This window comes from Phocoena phocoena, chromosome 1 (assembly GCF_963924675.1).
Source record: "Phocoena phocoena chromosome 1, mPhoPho1.1, whole genome shotgun sequence".
NCBI classification, from domain to species: Eukaryota; Metazoa; Chordata; class Mammalia; order Artiodactyla; family Phocoenidae; genus Phocoena; species Phocoena phocoena.
The window spans coordinates 159,090,724-159,112,450 of NC_089219.1; the positions used below are offsets into that span (position 1 = coordinate 159,090,724).

The 21,727-nt window shown below is 34.8% G+C and overlaps 1 protein-coding gene across 2 annotated transcripts in view; it reads left to right on the top strand.

Moving 5' to 3' along the window:
* SDCCAG8 (SHH signaling and ciliogenesis regulator SDCCAG8) overlaps positions 1–21,727 on the top strand; it is a 261,132-nt gene that overhangs the window by 87,460 nt on the left and 151,945 nt on the right. For both annotated transcript variants that reach the window (XM_065881558.1, XM_065881567.1), the window contains 2 exons: positions 1,302–1,436; positions 4,286–4,402. In XM_065881558.1, coding sequence (XP_065737630.1) covers positions 1,302–1,436; positions 4,286–4,402 — 252 coding nt within the window. The remainder of the gene's footprint in view (positions 1–1,301; positions 1,437–4,285; positions 4,403–21,727) is intronic.

Sequence of the window (21,727 nt, forward strand, 5' to 3'; positions counted from 1 at the left end):
AAGGATAGTTTGTAGCTTGGTATTAGTAAAAGTAATTTTATGTGCAAATTAGATTTGTAGCCAGTCTCTTGATGAAAGAAGGACATGTAAACAGCCATAAGTTAAATGTATAATTCTCCACAATCCCCAGGAATGTTAATTAATGCATCTACCGTCTAAATTAGAAAGTAGCTACTGGGGCTCATTATTTTCATGTTGTCAATTTTAATTAGTTGACAAAGGTAATCTTGATTTTTATTACAAAATTTTAGTTATTGATTTCAGTTGTAAAACTGAATTCACACCCATGTTAGTGTACAATGACAGATTTCAAATATTGTTTCAAATTTGTTATCAGTTTTTATTTTAGCTGATTAAAAACTGATAGCTATCCCATATGTTTTGATCTGGGGCAAGGTAGCATTTCTTCATCACTTTAAAACTGCTAATACAAATGAGAAATTAATAGCCTAGAAAAGTTTGACCTACTGGAGCAGAGTAAAATCTAATTGGAAACCAAAAGCTATAAAGGTTAAATCTAAGGTCTAGAAAACATTTCTGACCCTGGGAAGAAAAACTAAGAACCTGATATCCATATAGTCCCTCAGAAAAGCCATTTATTCTACTGATTCATTCATTCATCAAACGTTAAACATATACCTGTTGAGGAACATGCTCTTGAGGAACTTCTAGTCTAATGAGGAAACAGACAACAAAAAACAGTGTGATGTGTTAAGTACTGTGCATGTAAATAATTTTAGTTGAGAAATAATATATCAAGAAAATTTGAAATATATTTTAGCATGGAGGATAAATTCAGCACCTTTATTCTTGTGTCTACCATAGTACAAAATTTCTAAAATACTTCGTATTTTTTAAAAATACTATTTTATATTCTTATTGAAATTTTCAGATATTAGGCATATCTTTATAAGGTGGTTAGAAATTCTTAAAGGACATAAAACTTTGGTATTCTTACAGGGTTAATATAGCATATGGAAGTTTCTTAATATCTGCTGATTGATTCTATTTTTAATATTTAAAAAGCATGGTGACTATAGTTAACAGTACTGTACTGTGTATTTGAAAGTTGCTAAGAGAGCAAATCTTAAAAGTTCTCACCACCAGAAAAAAAAGAAAATTACGTGAGGTGATAGTCAAGGGAGATGAATTGAGAATGCAGAGCAAAGGAGATACCCAATCCACAGAGAAATGACTTACAGAGAGAGCCCAGTGGCCATGCTGAGACTCTATTAAGTCAAGATATTTAAAATATTTTTGTCAAATGACATTATCACTTAGGACTTCTTTTCCTCGTACAGACGTTGACCCTATCTCAGAGTATTGCCCAACTGGAGGCTCAGGTGGAAAAGATTACAAGAGAGAAAATTTCAGCTGTTAATCAACTAGAGGAAATTCAAAACCAGCTTGCATCCCGGGAAATGGATGTCACAAAGGTACAAAGAGAGAGTCTAGTTTACTAATTACTTAAATATTTTAGTTGAAAATTTTTTCCTAGTGTTGAAAGCTCAAAAAGAAGTCTGGGGTATAAAAATTTTGTTATTTCAAGATAATAAAGGTCCACATAATGGTCATTCAGCAAACATTTACTTATTATCAGCAGGCCCTTTTCTGGGTGCTGCAAATACAAAGATGAATTAGACACAAATAATGTCCTCAAAGAGCTTAAGGATTAAGTTGCTGAGACAGAACTGTAAATTAACAAGTTTTATTACTTTAATTATTGAATACCTGATAAAACTTGTACATCTGAATTAGTCAACTAGGAGTAATTTTTTGCATAAGTTTGGTCTTCACAATAATACTAAAAGACATGTATTTATTTATAACATGAAAAGTGTGCTTAACATAATTCTCCATCTCTCATTCTTTCAGACCTGTTCTCTAAAATCAAGATTCTAATACTACAGCTTCTTATTCTGTTGGTCCTTAAATTTATACTTTACACTGTGGTATCACTGTGTCTGCACTGTGGGCATCACAAACTTGTGAACCAAGAACTAAAATGCTTAATGATCTTAACTGGCTAAGGTACATGTTTAAGAAACACTAGAAGTCTGTGTAGATTTCAGTAATCATTGCTTTAAAACTAAGTCACTAAATATGGACATGCATGATGTAATAAATTAAATCAATTTATTTTTCATCAGTACATACACAGATAATTTTATTAAAATGCATACCCATTTCATACTGCATTTTACTTCTCAACATATTTTCCTAAATTTGGACACATTTTTAATGCCATTATTGTTTTATAACTCAGTAATTTAAATTAACTTTAATATATATTAGGAAAGGAAGCCTATTTTTTTTTCCTTGAATTTATATAGTTCTTCATTTGCTTTCTAAAATTCAAGCTAGCTAATGTAGAAGCTTAAAATATCATATTTGCCAATATAATTGATGTTTGTGTGGAGGTAGGGGTAGAAGTAAGGGAACTGGTGCAGAGAGATGGAAATGGTTAACCTGGATTAATAGGTGAAAGGTATGATGAGGATTTTCAGTTCATTATGAGGAGAGAACTTTCTGTTGAAATATGGTACAGTAAAGAATGATTACTTGTCTTTAGAACTGTCCAAAAGGACTCAAGCATCAGAGGAGTGCCTTAAGCCTGCTTCCAACCCTGGGATAATATAATTCTAGTTAAATTTAATTTGTTCATTTATTTTAGATGAAATTTAAGTGTTACAGATAAACTTAGCAAATGCATTTTAAACTGAAATTAGTGAGGCAAGGAAACTTTAAAAATAAAATTAAGGGGTACAATCATTTTAAACAGGACCTAATGCTTAGATATTTATTATGTATAATAATTTTGTACTGGTGTTGGGTTTTAAACACCATGGTTGTATAACTGTTATGTTCTGGTATTATAATTGGGGTCTTTAAATTTTATTCCTATATGTAAATCAAATAGATTGGAATAGTGAAGAAAGTCAATTAGGGCTCCTCTAATTTTTTTCTGTAATTCTTAATTTTTAAATTTTATTTAGCTTTAGTAACTTTTTGTGAATTAGTAATATTTTTGAAAGGGGAAGGATCAACTCTTGCACATTGAAGGTATTTGAATTTCAGATACAATTTGTAGTAATTTTATTCTTTTTTTAGCTTTCTGAGGGTCACTGGGGAGAAGCTTACTGACTTTTTCTTCTGTCTTGTCACTATAATTTTTGAACACAGATTAGTTTATTTTTAACGTATTTTTTATTTGAACATAGGAAATGCATATAGATTTTATAAGATTCTAATACTTCAATAATGATGAAACTAATTTCTAAAATTCTAATGATCATTTTTGGAGAACTACCAAAATTGCGAAGTCTCAAACAGGTATAGCCATTAGATGATACATGATTTTTAAAAACTTGTATTTGTAACTTAGAAGCTGACTTAGCAGATGTTTGTATTACTTGATCTCTCTACAAGTTCTCAGTTATCTCAAAAGTTAATAACTTCTTTATTTAGATTTATCTGCTAGTTGTATTTTCCAAATGTATTTATCTGTCTGTAGATGCCCTGGATTGAAAAAAAAGATTACATGAAGAATGATACACAATTTTAAGATACTGAGTGTGTTTATTATTTAACAATATGTTAAAGTCATTTCACTTACATGTATATTTTCCTTTTATGTTGAATGCCATAGCTATTTTAAAAGCAGAGTGGGCTTAGTTGCAGTCTATGACTTTTAACTTTCTTAATTTAAATACATAGTATTGTGCATGGTAAGATTGACATAATCTGCAAAGCCTATGGTAAATACCAGCTGGGTAATACTCTACTCATAAATATTGATAATATAGTCTATTAGCAGAGAGAAAAATACCTTTATAAATTTCCTTAAATAAAAGCCTAACTGATAACGAGTTTAAAGGAAAGTTTTTAATATAGAGTATCTATATAACCATGACAATTTGAATGAATAATGACATAGCTTAATATTTTAATTACTAATTTACCTAGTTAAAAGCAAGATGATAGTGCATTTTAGATAATATGCAATTGAAACTATTATTTTACATGAAAAATCTTGTATGTATCATTTAAATTCCCTGGTTATGCATTTCTTTATCTGTCATTTGAAATTGTAAGACTCAATAACATCTGATATTGCCTCCACATCTTAACAGAATATATTGAATATGCTAATAGAAAATGCCATTCTTAGAAAAGTTCTATTGTGTTTTATTTATATGACCTCTAGGGGGCACCAAAAGATCTAATTGCAGGCCTTGCCTGGTAGATTCCAGCAGCTATTGATCTAGTTTTTATAATCTAACAGGTGTGTGGAGAAATGCGCTATCAATTGAATAAAACCAAAATGGAGAAGGATGAGGCAGAAAAGGAGCACAGAGAGTACAGAACAAAAACTAAAAGGGATCTTGAAATTAAAGATCAGGTAAGATTTGATACAAGCGTAACTGCAGCAATTAAAGACATAACTAATGTTTTTTTCTGAAATGGTTATGGTTTTATTCCTAAGTCATTCATTTCTATTATATTGTTTCTAACTAATGGAATGATCCAATTTATACTGTTAAAAGAATTTCATCTACAGTTGCCTAAAATTATCACCTTTCACATGAAATTGTGCGAATACAACTGCATGCATATGAAATTACAATCTGACAGGTCATAAATATACATTTGGATATGTGTATCTATTACTTACAAAAGTAAAAGAAAATGTTCTAATGTTCATTTTGAACCTAAAATATATGTACATAAAGTTCTTTAAAGATGCCAACTTGAATCCAATTTTAAGTGAAAAAGTTTAAAATTTGTGAGATGAGATGAGTTGATATGTAAATATGTCAATCAAATTGATCGTTGGCAGAGTGAAACCAGTTTTAACTAAGATAACCATGAATACGTTTGCTCAGGAAACCTAAATACAGTAAAATTGGAAATGTTAGGAAAAAAACTGCTACTTACTTCAATTTCAGTTTGAACAGATGTTTTACATTACATCTTTGTTGAGATCATGTAGATACTTCAATTTTAATTGACAACATGGATAAAGTTTTTAGAGAGGCAGTTCTAATAGGCTGACTTTTGATTTTCTAACTTTGTTATAGTACAAAACATTGAACGCTTTCATTCTTTTTATTCAGTGAAAGCAGGTTGAGAAATCTATTCAATTAAAATAAGACTGAGTTTTCAGTGTCATTATTTTAAAGAAATCACTATGGTTTAAAAGTGGGTAGTCCTAAATAAATTTTTTTGAAATATATTTCTAGTTCAACACTTTTTACCGTATTTTCCAACGTATCTCCCTTTCAACCCAATCAACTCTTCTATGCAAATGATGCAAAGACAATTGGGAAAAGTATTGAAAATGAAAGTGATAATGAAATTTAGTACAAAAAGTTTTTCAAGTTGTAGCTGAAATCCCTGGCATTAAATTAAAATCTAAACAACCAAAATCAAATTATGCTTTTGTATCACTATATTCAAAGTGTTCTAAAGAGTTTTAAATTTTCAGAAGAATTTTCCTTGTTAACATGTACAAATAATGAAACTGTTGATATTTCATTCCATCCAGTTGGGGGCGTGCCTGATAGTGGAATTAAAAATCCTTTCTATCAGGAACTGAAGATCTAGGATTACTAACCAACACAGAACTTTCCTTTTCTGATATATTATACGACTTTTTAAAAAAAGTATCATATTGGCATGCTCACGCATTATTATATACCTTTTCTGTTATTCTGTAGCATCTGCCAGCATAATATTTTGGACTAACTGGAAAAATACAGTAAGGAAGAGTCTCTGAGTTATTTAAAAATTACATTTTAATATTCTAGGAGAAAGAACACTATAGGAATAATAAGATTATAATATCCCTTGTAAATGAATAACGTGTGTAGAAGTATTTGTAATATTTGTCTTTTAGTGCTATATCTCATTTTAATTAACCACTAATGAGGTGGAGGCTAAAGTTGCAGGATTATAAAAGGAGCAGTTTTCATTTGTAAATATTTCCTGCTAAATAGTGAAACACTGACAGTTTTTATAATGATTTTAGTATTATTTTTAGTTAGAGATGTGCCTTTTTAGGACGTCAGAGATGTGATGTGCTTATTAGTATTTTTTCTTGGACATAATTTGAGGAAATCTTATAGGTACTCCTTGTAACTATTTTGTATTGAATAGACAGTTTCAAAAAAAAAGAAAGTAGTGGTGTCTCATTCCATTGATGATCTGGAGTAGCAAAGCAGCAATTGTTCTTTGGTCTTTCAGCCATGACCTGACCTTCTGTCTTTATGACTGAAGAGCTACTTTGCTTGGCCACCATCTGCACTCAAGAGAGAAATTTACATTTAACTTTTAAAAGCTGGGCATGTTGAATGTTTATCTGAAGTACCTATAATAATATAAAGCGTATTTTACTTTTAAAGTGTTACATATCATGCAATTCAGGATAACAAGAAGGCTATCTCTATGTTTACAAAAAAGGGGGTTCCTTGTAATATAGTCATTTTATTTATATTTTTGTTAATCTGGCTTCTTACATTTTTAAAGTAGATGGGAATCTGTCAGATTGGAATGTGGTGAGAACAAGAGCTTTTTGATGTATACAAAAGAGGGCAAATGGTTGACCACCCAAATCATTTTCCTTGTGACCCAAGCCTTGACTCTGGCATAATTAGAAGGAAAGGTTAGGAGAGTAACAATGGCAATCTCTTACTCCCATTTTCTCCTTTTCTTTTTTTTTTTTTTTTATTGTGTTAGGAACTGATGGGCAGATTATCCTTCCCATCAACTCCTTTGTATCTCTTCAGTTTAGAGAGCTCCTGTCAGCCTCAGAGGATGCTTCTCACACTAAAAAAAATAAAAAAAGACATTTGGTATGAAGGAGAATGAAAAATCTGTGCCCTGATTTTTATTAGAAATTTTTTGTAGACAACAGTTATACATATACACACACTCCATTATGGGAATTTAAAGACATATATGAAGATAAAGAGACTATTATAATGAATTCCCACATCTCCATCACCTAGGCTCGTCATTTTGCCAATCCTATTCCATCTACCTCACATTTTTTTCTCTCCTTCATCTTCACCTTCATTGTCATCTTCATCTTCTTTGTCATCTTTGTCATCCTTTTCTTCTCCATCTTCTCTTCCTCTTCCTCTTCTGTCTTCCCTCTCTTCTGCTTTTGCTGAAGTATGTAAAGCAGATCTCAGACATTGTGTTATTACCCATAAATGCTTCAGTGTGCATCTACGAAGGATTTTTTTCACAATCACTATGTCATCATCATACCTAAAAATATTAATAATTCTTTAATATCCTATAATGCCCCACCCATATTCAAATACCATCTCTACAGTGTTTGTTTTACAGTTAGTTTATTCAAATCAGGGAAACCTACGTTTTTGTATGTTAGAATGTTATGGTGTTACCTTCTTTAATAGGAAATAAAGGGAAATCTCAGAAAAGTTTCAACTTTCTTTGTTGTTATCAATAAATTTCATGCATAATGTTTTGATTGTGCTTTATATTTATAGGGTACCTCATCACCATTCTAAGGAAATGAGTTAATCCTGTAGCAAACTGTCTGAAGGAAATGGCTACCTTACAGCAACCCCAATCATCATATTCTGAAAGGAGGCCCTTAGTCTGAAATCCAAAATACATAATTAATTTCAGAGCCTTACACTTAACATTTAGGAAGGCTGCAGGAAACCTGTTATTACCCTGGCGGTATGAAGGTTAGCTGACTCTGAAATGAGTGATGCATAAGTGGAATTTTCTTTATTAGCTTCCATTTTGGTAGATGAGTCTCAGAAGATGATTCTTTACAGCCCCTAATCTTTGATCAGGGCCTAGTACCAAATGAAAACACAGGGCCCTTTGTTCAAAAAGCAGGAAAAAAGTGATGTTAAAGGTACTGAATTACAAAATGTTTTCCTTTATCCTGCAGGCAGCCTTTCCTCTCTCTCTCACTCTCTCTCTCTCTCTCCCCTTCTCCCTCTTCCTCCCTCCCTCTGAATGTCTGGTGTTTTTATTTGCTGTTTAATGTTGGACTCCCTCCAGCACAGGGATATTCATGGTGGGGGGAACGCAGACCCCCATAGGTGCCCCATGACTGAGTGTACAGATGAATCCATGGTTTCTAGGTTCTCCATGTCACTAGCCACAGAACCCATACACCATGCCCTGGTGGGGAGGGGAGAGAGTCAGTCTTCTCCATCCCAAGGTGGTCAGCTGGGCAGCCCCCTAGAGACTGCAGTCTCCACACAGGGAGACACTTGGTACAGGGGTCAGAGTGGGCAGAGGCTCCATGCTGAGTCCGTTGAGTGTGCTGTAGTGCTTCCAGGCGGGAGGAGGGATAGTCAACTCCATGTCCTACCCTCAGGCGTTAGGGGTGTACACACTTAACCCAACCTTTCCCAGGCTCACATCCAGGCTCCTGACAGAGGTAAAGGATAATGGCAGAACGAATGCCTCCCCCTAACACTGCCATGACCTGGTCCCACCCAACATGGAGAGCAGCAAGGTCCCAAGGCAGGGGCCAGGAAGAGGAAGCTAGAAGGGAACAAGTGTCCAAGAAGTGCCCCAGGGCTGCCATGAGTCAGTGGAGAGACAAGACCACAGATGTGAGTGGGGCTTCCATTGTACCATCAGACTTCACCTATAAAACACAAATTCCAATATAAAATCATTAAGAATTTTAAGACGTTGACCACAGAGCATTAAACTGCAAGTTCAGGGCCCTTCTAAACACAGGGCCCTGTATGAGCACACTGATCACATGCCCAAGAAGCTACCATGGCTATGGGGATAGACAGAGATTTGGTGTGCTAACGCACACGTATATATTCCTACTTACATATGCAGATATGAGTGTGTGTTTAACATGCGCAGGTGTCCTGTATCTGTAAAAGAAGGCTGGCCAGCTACAGAGTATGGGCCAAATCTGAGCTGCAGTCTGTTTTTACAAATAAAGTTGTAGAAGAGGACAGCGACACTCATTTGTTGATGTATTGTCTACGGCTGCTTTCCTGCTACAAAGGCAGAGCTGAGAAGTTGTGGCAGAGACCCCATAGCCCACCATGACTGAAATACTACCTGAGCCTTTAGAGAAAAAGCTTGCCAACCCCTGCCCTGAGTATAAAGTTAAAACTTTGTTTCCCCTGCCCTGCTAGAGTGTGGAGTTCTGAGATTGAAGACTTATCAATCTTAAATTATAACTTAATGGTTTTAGAGTATTTTGAAATATAGAAAATGTGCCTGATCCCTAGTCTCTTAATCATCTAATGGCATCAGCAGGTGAATATATGATTGGTTATAGTCTTATTATCTTATTATTAGTGGCACATGGCTTAAAAACTGGCTTGGATGAGAATACACATATACATAAATAAATTGTTTTATATTACAACATTTTTAGGTTGGTTCAGTTTCTTTCAGAGATAAAAGGACTTTTTTATCAGTATTGTGTAATTTATAACTTTGGAGTTGTGGCTAATACTGAGTAGGAAACGTTGAAGTTCAAAATTACCTGAAGGGGGTAATCAAAGCAAATATTTAAGGCTAGAACACATATACAAAAGAAATAGATCAGAAAATTTTGGCTAGAAAATTAGCACAAAAAAAGGTTTGAGTGTTGCTCGTACCTACAGCAGTATGACGCCACACTTTAATGCTGACATTTAAAAATGTGGACTGTATCAACACAGGAGTTATTTCCTAAGTTCAGTTGAATGAATTAGATTGTTGGGAGTAGTACAGCTATTTTGTATGGCTTTGTGTAAATATGAGAGGAAGCCCAACACGTCCTAAAGGTTAAGTCCTACGTAAGGCCAGAGAAATAAAAGTAATAAAGAAAAGTTGAAGAATTGTACCTTTCTGCTTAGAGAAGACTAAAGCATTGCTTCACTGTCTTTAAGGACTTGACAGATAATTTCAAGGAGAAAGTTAAACACCTGTTCTCAATCTTTAGTATGGAAAGAATAAGAACAAAGAGATTTAATCACAGCAACTGGAAATCACAGCAGCCTGAAATAACTTTCTGACAGTAAGAAGATTGAAATAGATTGCTACAACAGACCATGGAAGTTTCTTCCCTGAAATTTTTAGTTTTAAACGGTAGCAGTAATATGCTTTACCTAAAGACCCAGCTAATGGACCTCTGAGGTCCATTGTCTTTTATTTGATTCTGGAAACATCCTAGGAATATTTCACTGTGTTAAACTGGCTAGTAGTGATATTTGTCTTTTCTACTCGTAATTTAGCAACTACAGATTAAAGAAAAATCCCGTTCGTCTCTGTTCTCTCTTATGTGTCTGTAATGCTGTATACTCTCTTCAGAAGGCTTTTGGGGAATATATTGAGATAATGGATGGCTTCTGAGAGCTAGACTTCAGAAACTATCCAACTACCACCTGCAGTCTCACTTCTATCTCTAAAAAATGACTGGGATTGGGCCACTTGGGCATGCCGTTAGTACATGTAATCACTTGGTCCTGGTGATGACAGAGTTGCTCTCCAGTGTTCTTCACACTGTCTTTCAGTGCTGGAGGCTTAGCACATTCGTTTCCCTGCTTCTCACTCAGACCACAGCCATTCGAGAGGGCTTGGCCTGCCCAGACCAGAACGCTAGGCACTGTGGGGTGATAACTAGAAGACCCAGGTCCTGCCCTTAGGGGGTTTATATTCTAGTTTAAGAGACAGAGTACACATTTGAACATGCCTTAAAAATACTTGCAAAGTAGCATATCGACAAGTGCAAATTAATGTAGTGTGAACTTCATGCTGGCTACAGCCCATAAGAGGGAGAATCTGGTTCCATGTGTGTGATGCAATAAAGCTTTTTTTTTTTTTAAATAGCATCTTCCCTAAGTATGCCCTAAAGCATTGTTCATCATACTTAGATAAATTTGTGTTCTTATCACAGGCTAACCAAGAATTCTGAGAAAATTCTTCACCCTGGCATATGTCTAATAAATCAGCTTCTTTTGTTCCTGTGCTGTGTGATGCTTGAATGGAACAAATAGGATTTCGTAAATAATTTAAAATATCTCCATTTTATAAAATGTTATCAACTTATTATTTTTCTAAAACACCACATAATTTCTCCGTTTAAGATTATAATTATGTTTGTAAGGTCAGAAAATTAGCAGTAAAAAATTGAGTTTGATTTTTTTGAACAAAGAAACAGTTCCAAATCAATCCAGTGAATAATACCAAGTTGCAGATCCTTGGGGCATTTAGCATCAGTAACTTTAATAATGATTTGGGCCATGGTTTTAGGTGGCAGTATATGTATATCTCATTCATAAAACCACCATGGAAATTCATATATTCAAAAAAGTCATTTGATTTTCCAGCAAAGATGATAGTGCTATTCACCATAATAATATATTTTTTAAAAAATCAAATATGCACAGAAACAATATATATGAAAGTAACAATATAGGGCTATTTAGAGATAAAGGCACAAATAAGAAAACAAGCCATTTTAGAAATAATACGCCTTATGGGATAAATATTTAGAAATAAATGTGTGCCTTTGGATAGGAATATAAAACTGTAAAGTGAAGTCAAGAAATATTTTTGTGTTTTAAGGAAGTCATAAGGTTCATCAACTATTGGTCCTAAAGAAATACAGGTTTTGCCGTGTTTCAATTTCAGTGGATGATTCATATTTCGGTCCTTAAAAAATTTGTGCATGCTTATTTTGACCTTAAAAGTTGACCCAGCCTTCTAACCTTACCGGTTACCTTCTCTGATTACCAAGTCTGCAATTATGGTGACTACCAGGTGGCAGCAGTTCTTTGAATATGTTTCCATACAGGCCGGCAAACTGAGTGGTATTAGACATAGGACAGCTACAGATGCTTTTTTGTTTTATAGTCCATAAATATTAGTACCAATATCCAGTATAAATATTACTAATTACTACATATGTATACATTTTAAAAAATATTTATTGTATAAACATAGACACATTCACAGAAGCCAATAATTCCACCACCCAACAGAGCAAATTGTTTTCATTTTTCTGTTTTACCTTCTACTTTTTGTCCATATGCATATATAATATTTTCAAGTAGTAAACATAGCATAGATGTAATTATGGTTTTTACTTTTTCCACTTGACAATATCTTAAGCATTTTATGTGTTGCTGCCTTCTCTTCATAGATCACTTTAATATGGCCATTTACGTGTACTTTCAAAGGAAAGTGATAAGTCATATTTTGAAGAGAACAGATACTGTTATAAATTTAGAATCCTTTTGCCCTAAGTTTCACTCGTTTTTTTTTTTAACTCAATAACCATATATTGCATGCACTATGCTGGCCTAGAATGAACTTCTGTTCTTAAAAAAAGGGAGTATGTAAGACAGGTTTGCAAATAAATATACGTCAAAGAACATAATAACTATCATTAGCAAACTACCGAAGGGTAAGATGATTTAGGAGAAGGAGAGAGGACAAACTTGAAGGATGGTAAGGATGTTGCCCACCATAGATGGGAGACAAAGGCATTTAGGTTGGAAAATGGCAGCTTGAGCAAAGGAATGGGGATAGGCGCACAGGGGAAGGAGGAGGTGTTCAAGGAATGCATGTGTTTTTTGATTCCATAGCATACTTGTATCACTGACCTCAGTATCTCAAGTGCCACATCTCTGTTATAAAAGATTGCTCATAGAAAAAAGTCTTCTATAAGGTTCAGAATCCCAAGTAATTGCCTACTTATAACATGCTGCATGTCTTACAGTCAGGCACAGAAGTCGTATTATATTTTGGGAATATTTGCATAAGTTTTTCGTTTCCTTTGTAGTGTTTTCTATGTAATGAGACAATTTTAAGATTTTCAACATCATTTTCAGATGACATACAACAAAATGCCATCTTATTAACAGTGTTAGAATCAAGTAGGATTAGTTTTCTAGAAATAAAAGAATTGACAGTTACTTTAACGATTTGTAGAAGATTTGCACATGACTAATAACGGAAGGTGAAACACAGAGTGTACAGGGTAGTATTTTACCTGTGGACTGTGAGTCCAAAGACTTGATTTGACTTTTCAGCTAACTTCCTGAGCAAACCTCTCAGAGCCTCATTTTCTTTCCCAGTGAAATGAGAAGCTTGGATAAGTGAAAGCTAAGGTTTTCTTTATGTCTAAATGCCTGGGTTTTCAGAAACATAGGAAATATTTCTCTGTTGTTCTTACTTATGAATTAAGTATTAATAAAATCAGTAAAATTACATGGAGTCTCAAGTGTCATTCCAAATTTCCCATTCACTCTGATTTTATAAAAATGACACTTCTGTTATGATAAGAATGAAATTTTACTGTCATCAATTTTAGATTATATTCTTTTCATTATGATGAATAGTAGAACAATAAAACATCTAGCCTTTTAAACAGCTGAATTTAATTACAAGATAGATGCCATTTAATCTGCAATAAGGATTAAAGTCCTAGTCTGAATTAAGAATGAAGGTCTATTGGAAGGATTTTAGGCAACAGCAAACTGCCCAAGATAGGATTTTGGAAGAGTAGTCACTTTTCAGGAAGCCTGCAGAATTAAATACCCTTAGTCAGAGTTTCATATCTGTGTGAACCCATGACCCCTGGGAATAAATTGGTAACTCCTTTGGAGAAAAATGGCATTAATAGTTAATGCTTTCACTTTCAGTTTTTCCTTGGTGCTCTCATAAATACAGCCATGGAATGAAATGCTGTGGCAATTCTGGATCTGGATGACCTAGAATATGATCGTATTTTTTTGTATTTTGATTTTTTAATCATCAGAATGAGAACAAGTTTTTAATTCTCTTAGAGATTTCACATATCCCTGGCATGTTCCCCTGACCCTCATTGGAGTACAATGTGAGAGGCTGCCCTAGACATAGATTCTAGATATAACTGCAGGCTGCTCATGACTATTAATAAATTGCAAGATGTTTAGATTTTCATGCTACTATTCTTAAGAGATGGTCAAGGTAATTTAACCCTTCTTGGTGTTAACATCTATATTTAAGTGGATCACTTACAGTAACATTTAGATTTTAAAGAAAAGACAAGAAAGCAGCAGTGTCCTTATTTCTGACCTGCTTTCTGACTTCCCTGAGAATTTTTGGCATTCCCTGTGGAGAACAGAAAATTCTTTTCTATATAGAATCTCTCTACTTACAACTGAAGTTCTGATATTCATTCATATTCATCCTGTCTCTCTTTCTCTCTTCTTCCCCTCCACCCCCTGTCACCACCGCCCCCCACCCCAGCCATGGTAATAAAACATGCAAGTAATAGCATTGGCCTGGCTTCAGAAGTCATGAGTCAACTGTGGTTGAAAGTTCCCCATAAAGTACAAGGGAATGCTCGTGTCTTAGAGAGAGTGGCAGCCAAGGAAAAGGGGGAGGTAAAAACTTTTAGGGAAATCTTAAGAAGATGGAGGAGAAAGAACTGTTGAATTCTTTGACATGAAAGATTGTCCCATCATTGCAAGTACTACCTTTTCTTTTGGGTCCTTCTTTCACTTGTTCAGAATTATCTGCACAGAAATCTGAATTCACTCATTTAAAGAAATTTATTGAAATATAGTTGATTTACAATGTGTTAGTTTCAGGTGTGTGGCAAAGTGATTCAGTTATATATATATATATATATATATATATATATATATATATATATATATAACTACATATATAGTTATATATAGATTCTTTCCCATTATAGGTTATTACGAGATATGCTATACAGTAGGTCATTGTTGGTTATCTGTACATGTAGTCGTATGTACATTTTAATCCCAAACTCCTAATTTATCCCTCCCCTGCTTTCCCCTTTGGTAACCATACATTTGTTTTCTATGTCTGTGAGTCTGTTTCTGTTTTGTAAATAAGTTCATTTGTATCATTTTTTTAGATTCCACATATAAATGATATCATATGATAATTGTCTTTCTCTGTCTTACTTCACTTAATATGATAATCTCATCCTGAGAGGTAATTGTCATATCCTAATTTGAATTAGAAACTCTAGGGTGTCATTTTCAACTTGTCTCTACACTTACGTTTATCATAGAAAAATAGGGCTGGGGCAGTGTTTCTTCCCTAAGTAATTGAAAGTCCACTGTGTGTACAGTGATTGAAGCTGTTTAAGGGCTTATATATCAAGAGCCAGATGTTTTGGTCTAAAAGGGGATTTAGGCAAATGGATGAATCAAATATCTATTTATATATTTAAAAATCTAAGGACAAATATCTTTGTGTGTATGTATATATACAGATATATGTATGTATGTGTGTGTATATATATAGATACATGGCACATATGTCTCACTAATACATAATATAAGAAGTGTGACTTACTGATAAGCAGGCTTTTCTTGAGCAGAGCCTGAAGTTTCTAAATGCTGAATTTAGGATACCTTTGACTTACTTCATCAGCCAGGAGAGAACAAAGGACTCTTGAGTTGTTCCAGTTATAAAAACAAGAAAAGGAGAGTAGAGGAAAAGGAAAAAAAACAAAGTAGGAAGAGAAAATGAGAAAGATTTTAGAAGGCATTCTAAAGACATTTACACTAAGAACAACTGGGCTTTCTCCTCTATTTACTGTTTCACATTCAACTATAACTTAGAAGGGGCCAGCATGACCACAGATCCATCATTATGTTCTATCCGTACTTTCAGGAGGGATCCATAATCATGGATTTTTTTAAACTGTAATTGCTATAGCTCCTTTTCGCCACCCCCGTTTCCCCCAACCATTGCTGGTTGTTAAGAGTAACTTAATATAGCTTGGCATTTTTCAGAAGATGCTTTCTAACCACATAGCAATAAAATTCATGAAGGTAATTTTTTATCTTTAGTCTCCCTTGTTTCAGTGGCTTCATATGAAGGATCAAAGGGAGGACATCAGATAGTAAAGGGCAGTAGCTTGGTGGGTACTGAGACCCAAAAAGACTTTAATGACTTAGTTTGGCCCCTTCATTTCATAAATGATTAGACTATGAGTAAGCTGAGAGTTAATACCTCATTTTAATGCATTCATTTATCTAACTAATAGTTACTGGTAACCTATTAGGTGTCACTAACAAATAGGCGCTGGGGTTGCATTGAAAAATAAAATATATGTATTGCTCATACAACTCTTATGGTCTGGTGAGAAAGTTGAATGTGATAAGATGAGGGCTCAGTGTAAGGGTAGCTTACTTTGGTGGGAGAGAATTCAAAAAGATTTTACACAACAGTCAATCAGTTTTCAACATGGAAAATAAGAAAATTCAATGGGTGAGAAATAGTTTTTCAACTAATGGTGCTGGGAAAACTGGATATCCACATGTAAAAGAATGAAGTTGGGCCCCTACCTTATATTATATATAAAAATTAATTCAAAGTAGATAGAAAGACGTGACTGTAAGAGCTAAGCTTACAAAACTCTTGGAAGAAGACAGGCATAAATCTTTGTGAACTTGGACTAGGCAATGGTTTTCTTGGATATGACACCAAAAGCATAAGCAACCATAGAAAAAAATAGATAAATTGGATATCATCAAAATTAAAAACTTCTGTGCTTCAAAGGACATCATCAAGAAAGTGGAAAAAAACCCCACAGAATGGGAGAAAATTTTTACAAATTACCTATCTGATAAGAGACTTGTTACTAGGATGTATAAAGCAGGCTTACAGTTTAATAATAAAAAGATAAACCATTTCCAAAGCAGGCAAAGAATCTTCATAGATACTTTTCCAAAGAAGATATACAAATGGCAAATAAGCACATGAAAGGATGCTCATCATCATTAGCTATCACAGAAATGCAAATCAAACCGAAAATGAGATACTACTTCACACCTGCTAGGATGGCTATAATCAAAAAGATAGATAATAACAAGTGTTGACGAGGATGTGGAGAAATTGGAGCCTCACACTGCTGGCAGGATTATAAACTATGCAGCTGCTTTGGAAAATAGTCTGACAGTTTCTCAAAAGTTACCCCGCAATTCTACTACTAGGTCTATACCCACGAGAAATGAAACATGTCCACAAAAAAACATGTTCATGAGGGACATCCCTGGTGGGTCAGTGGTTAAGAATCCACCTGCCAATGCAGGAGACACGGGTTCAAGCCCTGGTCCGGGAAGATCCCACATGCCGTGGAGCAACTAAGCCCATGTGCCACAACTACCGAGCCTGCACTCTAGAGCCCGCGAGCCACAACTAGTGAGCCCGTGTGCCACTACTACTGAAGCCTGCGTGCCTAGATCCTGTGCTCTGCAACAAGTGAAGCCACCGCAATGAGAAGCCCACACACTGCAACGAAGAGTAGCCCCTCCTCAGCGCGACTAGAGAAAGCCTGCAGGCAGCAACGAAGACCCAATGCACCCAAAAATAAATGAATCAATTTATTTTTAAAAAAACATGTTCATGAGTGTTCATATCAGCATTATTCATAATAGCCCCAAACTGGCAACAACACAAATGTTTTTCAACTAATAAATGGATAAATAAAATGTGATTATCTATATCTATGTCTATACAGCTATATGTTGGCAATAAAAAAGAATGAGGTACTGATACATTCTGCAACATGGCTGAACTTTGAAAACATTATGCTAAGTGAAAGAAGCTTGTCACAAAAGACAACATATTGTATAATTTATATGAAATGTCCAGAATAGGCAAATCTATAGAGACAGAAAGATTAGTAGATGCTTGGGCTGAGTGGGTTGGGGGCAAATGGGGAGTACTGCTAATGGATGGGTATGCAGTTTCTTTTTGGGGTGTTAAAATGTTCTAAAATTGATCAAGGTGGTGGTTGCACAACTCTGAATATACTAAAACACATTCAACTATATACTTTAATGGGAGAGTTGTATGTAAATTATGTCAATAAAGCTGTTATTTAAAAAAAAGATTCTACCATGAAATTCATATTTCAGCCTAGTCTGGAGGGGAACAGAGAGAGTGCAAAGGGAGGGCCATTCAGGCAAAAGGGACAGAATATGCAAAGACACTGTTCCATATACACCTGGAGGGCAAAAGGAGGCATAAGAGATGAGGATAGAAACACTGAGCCCCAGAAAACTATTATTTGCCAGAAGTGTCTGTAAACTACTATGAAGTCAGAGTCCATATATTATTCATCATTGTATCCCTGGTATCCAGCTCAGAGAAGGCCTACTGTAAGTTTTATCTGTTAGTTCAATGAATGAGTAAATGAATGCCTGAGTGAACTAAAGAATGAACTTTAAATAATTAGTAATAGTACCTAAACTAGATGACAGATCCTCTAACTCCTAGTTTACCTTTGTTGTGCTATATCAGGCAGAAAGTTTTTTTAAAGTTTTTACTTTTATACAATTCAAAAGGTTACTTTCCATTTACAGCTATTACAGAATATTGGCTTTATTCCCCGTGTTGTACAATACGTCCTTGAGCCTACCTTACATTCAGTAGTGTGTACCTCCCACCCCCCACTCACCTACATTGCCCCCGCACTGGTAACCACTAGTTTATTCTCTATATCTGTGAGTCTGCTTCTTTTATGTTATATTCACTAGTTTGTTGTATTTTTTAGATTCCACAAATAAGTAATATCATACAGTATTTGTCTTTCTGACTTATTTTACTTAGCATAATGTTTCCATGTCCATCAAATTTCATTCTTTTTTGTTCCATTGTGTGAATATGTATATATATATATACACATATATACCACATCTTTATCCATTCATCTGTTAATAGACACTTAGGTTGTTCCCATGTCTTAGCAATTATAAATAATGCTGCTGTGAACATTGGGGTGCATGTATGTTTTCAAATTGGTGTTTTTGTTTCTTTCAGATATATACCCAGGAGTGGAATTGTTGGGTCATATGGTAGTTTTAGTTTTAACTTTTTGAGAAACTTCCATATTGTTTTCCACACTGGCTGCACCAATTTATATGCCCATCAACAGTGTACAAAGGTTCCCTTTCCTCCACATCCGTGCCAATATTTCTTATTTGTAGACTTTTCGTTTATAGCCATTCTTACTGGTATGAGGTGTTATCTCATTGTAGTTTTGATTTGCATTTCCCTGATAATTAGTGATGTTGAGCATCTTTTCATGTGCCTCTTGGCCATCTGCATTTCCTCTTTGGAAAAATGTCTATTCAGTTTTTCTGCCCATTTTTTAATTAGGCTGTTTTTTTTTTTGATGTTGAGTTGTATGAGCTGTTTATATGTGTTGGATATTAATCCTATATTGGTCATATCATTTGCAAATATGTTCTCCCATTCAGTAGCTTGTCTTTTTATTTTGTCAATGGTTTCTTTTGCTGTGCAAAAGCTTTTAAGTTTAATTAGGTCCCATTTGTTTATTTTTGCTTTTATTTCCTTTACTTTAGGAAAAGGAAAAAAAATCCAAAAAAATATTTCTGCGATATATGTCAAAGAGTGTTCTGCCTAGAAAGTTTTAAAATCAGGATGAAAATAACTTCTTTTATAATGATATTTATATTTCAGCAATTATATTTGTTTAAAGTGTTTGATCAGTCTTTTTATATGCTGCCATTCTGGTAGGTGTATAATGATATCTCATTGTGGCTTTAATTTGCATTTCCCTAATGATTGATGATATTAAACATCTTTTCAGATGCTTGCTTGCCATCCCTATATCTTCTTCTGCTATATCCACTGCTATACTCTAGCTCAAGGTACTATCATTTTCACCAGTGTTATCGTAGTAATGTCCTAATTGGCTTCCTTTTTTCTGTGCTTCAACCCATTTTAGTCCCTTCACAGAGAGCAGAGACAAATCTTGTCCCTCTTCTGATTGCAACTGCCAGTGGTTCCCTACCTTAGTCGTGGTAAAAGCCAAAGTCCCCACAATTGATCTACAATATACTGCACAGTCTGGTCCTCCTGTTACCTCTCTGCCCCTCATCTCCTACTTTTCTCCTCCATCACTCTGCTCTAGCCACATTGGCTTCCTTGCTGTTCCTCAAACACATCAGATACAATCCCACTTCAGGGCCTTTGTTCTTGCTATTCCCTTTGCCTGGAACACTGTTCCCTATGATAGCCTTATGGATCACTAGCTTAATGCCTTCAAGTAATTGCTTTCATATTTCCTCTGTGAGCCCATCCCTGACCACCTTATTTTAAATTGTACACCACTCCCCCAGTACTCTCTTTCCCCTTTCTGCTTTATTTCACTCCACATCTTACTCATTTATTGTGTTTGTTATCTGTTTTTTCCTTGCCACGATATTAGCTTCATGAAGTCATGTCCCCCCTCAGTCCATACACAACATATTAGCAAAGGCAAATGTGAACTGAATCATGTTGTTCTTCCATTTAACAACTTGGAGTGTCTTCCCATTTGCATTTAGAAATATAAATCCAAACTTTTCCATAGCTTACCAGGCCCTGCATAATCTGATCGCAATTGTCTTAACATCTACTCTTCCTATCTACTTTTCTTTTCTGCATTCACTTGAGCCTCATGGTTTTCCTTTAGCTTCTCAAAGATGCCAAGGCCTTTGGACAAACATCTGCCTTATATGTTCTTCTTCACTCTTCCTGTGCTTAACCACCTCTTTCTTTTTCTTTGGTTTCTGCTTAAATGTCTTCACTTCTCTAACTATTAATGTGTATCCCCTTGCACTGCTCCATTATTCTCTCAAAGTACCTTGTTTCCTTCATGGAACTTATTATAATTTTTTATTTTTTTTTTTACTTAAAAATATCTGTCTTTTTCATTGGAATGTAAGTTTGAGGTCAGAGACTCTTACTTGTCACATCCACTCTTGTATTCCAGTGCTTCAGTGCCTAGCATACAATTAGGGTCCCAGGAACTGGATGGGTGGGTGGTTAGGTAGCAGGAAGTTCAGACCCTGAAAGTAGATTGCCTAAAGTCAAATTCTCACCTTAATATCTACTACCCGGTGAACTTGATCAAATTACTTAATATATCCAAGCCTCAGTTTTCTTTTCTTTTTTTTTTTTTTTTGCCATGGCTCACGGGCCCAGCCGCTCTGCGGCATGTGGGATCCTCCCAGACCGGGGCACGAACCCGTGTCCCCTGCATCGGCAGGCAGACTCCCAACCACTGCGCCACCAGGGAAGCCCCCAAGCCTCAGTTTTCTTATCTGTAAAATGAGGATAGAAAAAATTACCACTTTATAGTGTTTTGTAAAAACCTTGAGGTAATAATCTCTTAGCCCAGTGCATGACATTAATAAGTGATCTATAAATATTAATAATTATTATTTTTACTAATGCTGTTATGATTATTATTCACATTCTATATCCTCATTTCTCTCTCCTGTGTGCTATTTTATCTAGTTGCTTTAAAGAGTCATGATGATAACTAAATATGATATTTTTGGTATGACCTCAGCAGTACATAGAAGTGGAGCTGTCATCTAAGCTTATATTAATCTAGCTTCAGAGCCAGTTATCATTTGGGTTATGTGTTTATCAAACATGTCTCATTGTGAACTCTTAGTGAGCTTAAATTCAGTTAAAACCTTTAATGGCATAAGTCCACTGCCCTACAATTGGGCAGTAAATACAGATATTTGCATTTGTCTCTCTGAAACTTGATCATTTTAGTTTGGACCTATGGTATCAGCTTGTTTGAACCTTTTTGGACTCTGTTTTTAACATTTCACCATAATAAATTAGTCCTCTCAGGTTTTTGTCACAGGCAAATTTGATCATTGTATCATTGGTGTCCTCATTAAAGTCAGTGGATTAAACAGTA